Raw genomic sequence first — 9488 nt, 5'->3', positions numbered from 1 at the left:
CCTTTTTATGCCATGCTATACTATGACTTTTTATGACTTGATATGCCATACTATACTATCACGTTTTTATGCCTTACAATACGATGACTTTTTATGCCATATTATACTATGACTTTTTATGACTTTTTATACCATACTATACTATTACTTTTTATGCCATGCTATTCTATGAATTTTTATGATTTTTTAAGCCTTAACTTTTTATGCTGTTTTATACCTTACTATACTATGACTTTTTGACTTTTTATGCCATACTATACTTTTACTTTTTATGCCATGCTATACTATGATGTTTTTATGCCATACTATACTATGACTTTTTATGCCTTACTATACTATGACTTTTTATGACTTTTTATACCATATCATACTCTGACCTGTCATGCCATACTATACTGNTGGGTGATATTGTGGCGTAGTGGTTAGGGTTGCTGCTTTGCAATCACAAGGTTACTGGTTTGAATACTGCCATACTATACTATGATGTTTTTATACCTTACTATAGTATTACTTTTTATGCCATACTATACTATGACGTTTTTATGACTTTTTATGTCTTAAGATACTATGGCTTTTTATGCCATACTATACTATGACTTTTTGACTTTTTATGCCATACTACATTTTTACTTTTTATGCCATGCTATACTATGATGTTTTTATGCCATACTATACTATGATGTTTTTATGCCTTGCTATACTATGAGTTTTTATGACTTTTTATACCATACTATAGAATTACTTTTTGTGCCATGCTATTCTATGACTGTTTATGATCTTTTAAGCCTTAAATTTTTATGCCGTTTTACTATGACTATACTATGACTTTTTATGCCATACTATACTATGACTTTTTATGCCATACTGTACTATGACATTTTTATGACTTTTTATGCCACGCTATACTACGACTTTTTATGCCTTACTATACTATGACTTTTTATGACTTTTTATGCCATACTATACTATGACTTTTTATGACTTTTTATACCATACTATACTATGACTTTTTATGCCATATTATACTTTTACTTTTTATGCCATGCTATACTATGACGTTTTTATGCCATACTATACTATGATGTTTTTATGCCTTACAATAGTATGACTTTTTATACCATACTATACTATTACGTTTTTATGACTTTTTATGCCTTACTATACTATGACTTTTTATGCCATACTATACTATGACGTTTTTATGACTTTTTATGTCTTAAGATACTATGGCTTTTTATGGCATACTATACTATGATGTTTTTATGCCTTACTATACCATGATTTTTTATGATTTTTTAAGCTTTAACTTTTTATAACTTTTTATACCTTACTATACTATTACTTTTTATGCCATACTATACTATGACGTTTTTATGACTTTTTATGTCTTAAGATACTATGGCTTTTTATGGCATACTATACTATGACTTTTTTATGCCTTACTATCTATACTATGATGTTTTTTGATGATTTTGTCTTTTTATACTGACTTACTACAATATGACGTTCATTGTCTCTTTATGCCATACAATACCCTTTCGTTTTAATTACTTTTCATGCAATATTATACTAAGACGTTTTTATGACTTTATATGCCATACTATACTATGTTTTTCTTTGACGTTATTATACCTCACTATACTATGACGCTTTTTAAAAAAAAAATTTTTATGCCATACCATACTGTCATTTTTTGACGATTTTATGCTTAACTATATTATGACGGTCAATTACTTTTTATTCCTTACTATACTGTTACAACACTGAAGAAGTTTTAGGGGTAAGGGAAGCAACATACACAATGAAACCTAGGCTTTTGGCGAAAAAGGCCTTTTTATTGTAACAAACACAAAATTCAAACAAAAGGTAATGAAATAATAAAGAAATCACTATATTCAGCGACAGAACTCAAAGAGAACACAGGGAGGATGCTTGGGACAAAGGGAAGGGAAAATCAAATAAAAAAAATCAAATAAAACAGCCTTCTTTTCTAAGCAACTAGTCAACATTTCACAAAGCGAGTTAACTCCAGGAGAGTTCTAGTTCAGTACATCACATAGTCGACATCACAGGATACAGACTGCTCACTTCAAATCACAGCTGCCAGTGGCCTCTTCACTCTGCGGCTTTTATCAAGTCTGCAATTTTTCCCATGGCTAGGGATTGGTTGGCAGGGCCCAATAGGAAGACAAAAGTGGGAGCTTCGAATGGAGAAACCTTGGCTCTGGCACAGGTCAAAGAGGGTGTGGCCAAACCTGCAGCGGAATCCCCGAGTGACGGGTGGGTGACGTCATTCAAACCTAGAGAGTAGGACTGACATTGACACCACAACAAAACATACTACGAGACTGTCACCCATAACAACTTAAAATTTTATGCCTTACTATACAATGACGTTCAATCACTTTTTATGCTTTATTATACTATCAGTTTTTATGCCTTACCATACTACTACTATGACAGAGTGGCATGGTGTTGCATTGGGTTGTTGCCTCACAGCAACAAGTTTTTGGGTTCAAACCCCGGGTCTGGGGCCTTTCTGTATAATTTGCATGTTGTGCTCTTGGGATCTCTCCAGGTACTCTGGCTTCCTACGGGTTAATTGGCGACACCATAGATTAGTGGATGTTAGTTGTCTTTATATGTCAGCCATGTGATAGAACGGTGACTAGTCTAGGGTGTACTCTGCCAACGTCATTGTCAGCTAGGATTGGCACCAGCCCACAGTGACCCTATAAGGATAAGCGGTATAATGACATTTTAATTACTCACAAATTCATAGATTTATCAGAAAACACGCATTTAGTTTTTCATAGCCAATATTTTATTTATTCAAAAATGGGTATTCTTCATTACACCATCCTCCTCCTTCCCATTGTTTCTGTTTCTCAGTGTAGAAAAGTACATTTTATTTTTTGTTCACAAATTTTAAATTTCACTTAAAGCAGTCTCAACTGAGGTTGTAATTAGCACATAAGATTTCAACTGTAATTTATTGTGTTTGGGTCAACAGTGCTTCTGCTGTTCGGTTATTATTTTGTTGAACAAAACCTGTTGTAAGCTGTCAGTGTGAGTGACCTGTATCAAAAGTATTTGTTGATTTTCTTCCTACATCAAAAAAGTTTGTTTTCCATTGTTCATCTGTTGAACTCTTGGGTATCACTAACTTCCAGGTTGAACTACATTAAACAGAATTTCTGAACTCTCCTGAGGCTGCGTGACTCTTCAGTTCTAGCTCCATCTTGGACGTCCATAGAAACAGCATGAAAAGCATTAATTATAGTTTTTGATTTTATCTGAAATGCAGAAAATAAGTTACAGACTGATACCAGGTAGCAGGATCCTCTCACAACCCTTGTATAGGGAAGAATCTTGACTAAATTGGTCCAAACCCGTCCTGTAACCTGAGCCAGGATGAAGCTACCTGAACACATCAACCAGAAAACGTCAACAATATTCACTGCTAATGTTAGCGTCTACTAAAAATACTGGCTAGCATACCAAGCTGTTAGTGTAACACAAAATCAATCAGATGGGTCAATCTTAAAACAGCCACATCTGAGGACCTGCAATATGCTGCTCGAAAAGTGACTTAAATTTTATCTATTGTATTAAATTTCAATATCAACACATTTCTGTGTTAGGTGAGAAAAAGTATTGGTTTTTAAGAAAAAAAAATGTTGGTTTTATGTCACTTCACAGCAACACATTGAAATGAATGAGAAAATGTAGCTGAGACGCTAGCAATAGCATGACAGCTTTCACTCTGTGTCCCTCATTGACTGCAGGTGTTACAAACAGTAAAACAGTACAAGTGAGAAACATCAGTGAAGGATTTTCTCCTTTAAAACAGTCCATCAGTCATCAGCTGTGATAGAGAGACAGAGAGACAGAGAGACAGAGAGACAGATAGATAGATAGATAGATAGATAGATAGACAGACAGACAGATAGATAGATAGATAGATAGACAGACAGATAGATAGATAGATAATTGCAGTGAGATGAGACATTTGTTGCACCTGTAGCTGCTTCTCTGTCCTGCCAGAATGTTGTGGAGAGGATGGTCGGTATTGTCCAAGATGGCCTCCATCTTACATTGCATGCGTCTCTCCACAACAGTCCTGAGTGAGACCCAGCCTTTTGGACCAGCTTGTCCAGTGTCTTTGTGTTCATGTTGGTTAGTTAACCAGCCTGACGTACTGTGGTCGTCTTGTCAGGTAATCCACAATCCAGGACGTGAAGCAGGGATCCGCCCCCATCCCTTCCAGCTTGAAGAACATAGCTGGCTCATCCCAGATGTGGAACTCTGGTGAACAGCTGGTGATCAGGCTGTCTTTACGTTTCATGGATCTGGAAGTTTCCTCCTGCAGCGCTGGTCCATGAATCTCACCCTCTGCTCTGTCACCTGCAGATACACAACAGATCACAGCCTTCAAACAGCAGAACCAGAGGAGCTTCTACCATCAGTCACAACTGGAGTTGGGTGAGCTAAGGTCAACCTGTCAATCAAACCTTTTATCGCTCCTCATTTTTTTATTGCTTAAAAACATGTAGAAATCATTCAGACAGCAGCTTCTCCTTTTCATCTATCAGCGACTCAAAAGACCTTGCTCCTCAGGTCGGCCAATGTGTCGATGACGACGCAGCTGGATGATGACGAAGTAGGACAACAGGTCATACGCCACCTGCACTGGAAACAACAGCTCCTGCATGCACGCACGCAAAGTCCTGCTTTCAAAATAAAAGGTGAAGTACATACAGTCAGTATTAACAGAAAAATGTATCAAATGTAAAACTACTAATTACGCAGAATGGCCCCTTCATATCATTATTATATATTATATTACTGGATTATAATCGTTAGTGACACATTAGTGTTGACGCAGCATTTTTTTTTTTTTAATATATTTTTATTGAGCATCAATGATACAAGGTATGTACACAAGAATAAAACATAGGAAAAATCCTTGGAACAATGCTCACACATTATTTTCAATATGATTTTTTAGCCTTGTTTCCTTTGTTATACAAACACAAGCACCCATCCGGAACATGTAGGACACCCACCCAGATGAAAAGAGAAAACATATACATAGGTTTATCATTATTGACGCTGTGCACTTTATACTACGGTTTGCATGAACAAATGATCATAAATGGAGAAGGGTTGCTATGTGATACTAAGTGGGCATGATTTTAAGTCCACCTAAGTACTTCAACACGGGATCCCAGATGGAGAAGAATTTGTCCCTGGACCCCCTGAGTGTGTATTTGATATTCTCTAACTGTATGAACTGCGTCAAGTCACTCAGCCTTGACGCAGCATTTTAATGTTGAAGCTAATTTTGATTAGTTATAAAGTTTGATGGTTTCATTTATAACGAATCTCGTATTTTAATCAGATCATGTTTGGATGTATTTTCTAACAGGACGTCCTCTATGAAAAACTTTATTAACAGTAAAGCATTAAACCCTTGTCCAGAGACACGGATGATGCTCTGTCAGGTCCAGAGGAACACACAGGGATGATGGTGATGATGATGATGGTGATGATGGACTGGACTATGTGTGTGACAGTGGAGCTGTTCTCAGATAAGTTCAGACTGCAGCACTGAGTCATCTCCACTTCTTCTGATTCCTCCGTCAGATCTTTAGGAGGACCACCACTTCCATCTGTGGAGAGAAGAAGAACAGAGGAGATAAACGAGTGTTTACAGAGACTCACTTCATCAGCTGTCAGTCAGTGATGCAGCAGGGACTTCAGTCCTGTTCAGTCCAGATGTGCAGCAGCTGTGTAGCGTAGCCTGCTTCCTCTCAGCTCTCATGTTAACGTGTTGGAGTGAACACTGAGCTGGAGGCTCACAGACCTGCAGAGACTTTTAGCATCAAGTCTGTTCACTCTGCACATTTCCCTCAGTCCACAGTGGAAACAAACTGCTGAGAGTCATGAAGGTTCATCACTGCTCCAACAGGTCAGTGATGCATTCACTGTCCTGACATTTAAACAGAGTCTCTGTGTGTTGATGAACATCTGATCTGTTCCTCACATATCACCTGACAGATAAACATGGAGGCTGTCACTGAAAACATCTGGCAGAGGGACAGATATACAGATGTGCTCACTGGACTTCAGCAGAGCTTCTGTCTGTATAAAGATCACATGATCACAAAACGTCACGACGCTTCTCTGAAAGAAGAGTCAGCTCCATCAGACTGATCTCAGAGCTGTGACAGAGATCAAACTGATCAGTTGTTGAGTTTTGAAATGAGAGAACAAACTGTCTCAGATCAGATGTGACAGTTTGATGGATGAGGACACTGTCTCTGTTCCTCTGTGAGGCTGTCAGCTGTAATCAGCTTCACTTCCTGTAGACATCAACTCAACAACAACAGTCGTCTTCACATCCACTCAGACGCACGACCACGACCAGCTTCTGGCCGCTCTGATTGGCCGACTGTTCTCTCTCGCTGTCTTTCTGTCCAATCCTGACGCCTGTCACCGTTCTCCTCTCACAGCTTCACTGAGGGAAGCAGCTACTGAGAAGGTCGGAGGTTCACAGGAAACACTGGCTCTTTGCTCCGACACTGTGTTTAGTACAATACTGATGGAAGCAGCAAGGACTGACTCCGCCCCTTTTACTGACCTCAGAGTCTCCAGTCGACAGTCTGGACTCTCCTTAAGATCACGCAGCTGCTTCACATCTGGATCCTGCAGCTCGTTTCCTCTCAGGTCCAGTTGTCTCAGGTGGGAGGGGTTGGACTTCAGAGCTGAGGCCAGAGAAGAACAGCTGATCTCTGACAACCTGCAGTTCATCAACCTGAATAAAGAAGAAAAGATGAGAGTTTAGAGACAAAGTTGCTGCTTGAAGGCGCCCCCCCCCCAATCCAGAGAGCTTCATTAACTTTCAGCCATTGAACAGTGTAAATGTTAAAAAGCTGAAGAGGATTTTAGCTCATGAATATGAACCTGTCTGCAGGTTAGAGTCAACACAACTTTAACATCAGATTAATCTGAGCACAGAAATAAAACATGGAGTCTGACCTCAGAGTCTCCAGTCGACAGTCTGGACTCTCCAGAAAACCACACAGCTGCTTCACATCTGGATCCTGCAGGTTGTTGTCACTCAGGTCCAGGTGTCTCAGGTGGGAGGGGTTGGACTTCAGAGCTGAGGCCAGAGAAGAACAGCTGATCTCTGACAACCTGCAGTATCTCAACCTGAATAAAGAATAAAAGATGAGTTTAGAGACAAAGGTGAAGGCCTCTCTCCCTCTCTCTCTCTGAGTGAATGGCAGAGTGAGAGGAGCGTGGTGTTGCAGAGAGCGTTTGTGAAAGTGTGTAAGAAGGATTTTTCTTCCACTGTGTGATTGTTGATGACTTTGTGCTTCTTTTCTCTGTCATCAAAGTTGTGTCAGTTGTTTATTTGTAGGAGTTTGTTTGTTTGTTTTGTTTGGCGGCCGAGGATGGCGGTGCGAAACACTGTGATCTGTGATTCAGGTTTTTGTTTCAGATGTTTGGTTTGTTTAACGAGGTTTTCTCACAACAAATGTTCATCCTGGGCTTCAGGTACAACAGGAGAGGAAACATTAAATGTCAATTATTGAATTTTTTGTTGGGTCAAGCAAAAATGGCGATTTACCTGAGCTGGAAAAACAAGCTGGAAGACTCGGCAGATGTTGATGCAACAGTTATTTATAAGTTGATGCAAAAGGCGAGACTGAAAACTGATTTCAGTTTCTTTATGTTGATAAATAATGTAGATGAGTTGAAGAAAACATGGAGCCTCAAACAAGAGCTGTGTTTCGTAAGAGAATAAATGAGCTGGTTTTTGGTCCAATGTTTGAAATGAGTTTTAATTTATAGATATTTTTTTTTTTTTTTTTTTTTTCTTTAAAATTTCTTCTTGAGCAAATAAAAGTGGTTTGAAAAATCAAAAAAAAAACTCTCTGTCTCTCTGTTTCTAACCCCCCCCCCATTCAGAAACCTCTCCATGTGTGACGTAGGTGAGGAGGAGGTGTGTGTGTTTGTATCTGGAGTGGAGGGAACTGGAGACAGTGAAAAAAGTAAACCTCCACAGAGAGTTTTTCTGTGTTTAGAAACAGTAACTGAAGATGGAGGCAAACATATTGGTTCAGAAAAGAAACAGTAACAGACAGTAACTGACCTCAGAGTCTCCAGTCGACAGTCTGGACTCTTCAGAAAACCACACAGCTGCTTCACATCTGGATCCTGCAGCTGGTTGTTGCTCAGGTCCAGTTCTCTCAGGTGGGAGGGGTTGGACTTCAGAGCTGAGGCCAGAGAAGAACAGCTGATCTCTGACAAACTAGAGTTCTTCCATCTGAATAAAGAAAGAAAGATGTAAATCAAAGTCATTGATAATTGATCAGATGTGTCCAGAAGAAAAGTGAAAGTTGTTTTGTCAGGATGTTTTCAGTGTTTCTTTAGTGTAATTCTCATTTGAGCCACAAGAGGCAGCAGTTCACCACCACCTCAGTCTGAACACAACTACAAATATTCATGTTTCTACCAGGTGATTTCTCTTCATTGACTCTGAACACAATGTTCATACAGTTTATTGTGTGTTGTCAGTTCTAATCTCACTGTCATGTCTCAGTTTAAATGAGGTCGTCTCTGACAGGCGCTGTGCTGCACCTTCACTCTGCTCAGTGCAGGGAAACCTGTCCTGGTACAATCCATGGGAAATAAAGGGTTTCAGAGGGCAGCGGTGTCACTGTCACGCTGTGTCTGAAAGCCCCATTAGGGTCTGGCTCTCAACAACCGCTCATCCAAACCACTTCACAGAGGACACAGCACTAACTCAGGTCCTCAGCTTCACACTCACCAAGTCTGAGCTCCATCAGCTGAGCAGTTGTTGAGAAGATCAGAGGACAGAGATTTCTCCTTTTATTAGTCGGACATTAGATTCAGCTGTAAGATCTACATCAGAGAACTGACCTCAGAGTCTCCAGTCGACAGTCTGGACTCTCCACAAGCTCACGCAGCTGCTTCACATCTGGATCCTGCAGGTTGTTGTCACTCAGGTCCAGTTCTCTCAGGTGGGAGGGGTTGGACTTCAGAGCTGAGGCCAGAGAAGAACAGCTGATCTCTGTCAACAAGCAGCTCTTCAACCTGAACAAAGAAGAAAAGATGGAGATAAAGTCATTGATAATCAATCAGATATGTCCTAATCAATGATCTTCTCTGGAGTAGAGTGTGTCAGCCTTTGCCACACATCATCCAAACATCAGCACAACATTCCCAGCTGTTGCCGTCCAGCCATTAAAATGAAGGTTGTCTTATATTATAATTACCTGGTCATTCATTACAACATATATTCCTTATGACCAGTGTGACTACAGTATTTTACAGCGTTGCATTATGGGTTGTATGTAGCCTTCCAATGTTGTAGTGAGTCTCAGAGTTAATCAACCAGCAATCAGCAAGTGTTCTGTTCCTCCAGAAGCTGCAGGAGCTTCTGAAGGCTGCTG

At 39.6% G+C, this 9488-nt stretch overlaps 1 protein-coding gene across 1 annotated transcript; it reads right to left on the bottom strand.

Annotated features, from left to right (window-relative positions):
• Positions 1-4889: 4889 nt before the first annotated feature.
• On the bottom strand, positions 4890-9319 carry LOC111236886 (ribonuclease inhibitor-like). The gene is made up of 6 exons (XM_022765784.1): positions 9312-9319; positions 8956-9129; positions 8165-8338; positions 7045-7218; positions 6647-6820; positions 4890-5675 (listed from the first exon to the last, which is right to left on the bottom strand). The coding sequence occupies exons 1-6, from the start codon at positions 9317-9319 to the stop codon at positions 5654-5656; spliced, it is 726 nt and encodes a 241-aa protein (XP_022621505.1). The 3' UTR covers positions 4890-5653.
• Between the last annotated feature and the right edge of the window lie 169 nt (positions 9320-9488).

The sequence above is a fragment of the Seriola dumerili genome, unplaced genomic scaffold (genome assembly GCF_002260705.1).
Source record: "Seriola dumerili isolate Sdu_G_001 unplaced genomic scaffold, Sdu_1.0 BDQW01000741.1, whole genome shotgun sequence".
NCBI classification, from domain to species: domain Eukaryota; kingdom Metazoa; phylum Chordata; class Actinopteri; order Carangiformes; family Carangidae; genus Seriola; species Seriola dumerili.
The sequence above is the reverse complement of the archived record's forward strand: the minus strand, read 5'-3'. Positions and strand labels throughout refer to the sequence as shown.

Excerpts from the sequence above, each read along its gene's own strand:
- LOC111236886 (XM_022765784.1), bottom strand. Across the intron at positions 8,339-8,955 it reads TGTCGACTGGAGACTCTGAG|ATGGAAGAACTCTAGTTTGT; the intron begins GTCAGTTCTCTG and ends TTCTTTATTCAG. Across the intron at positions 7,219-8,164 it reads TGTCGACTGGAGACTCTGAG|GTTGAGATACTGCAGGTTGT; the intron begins GTCAGTTACTGT and ends TTCTTTATTCAG.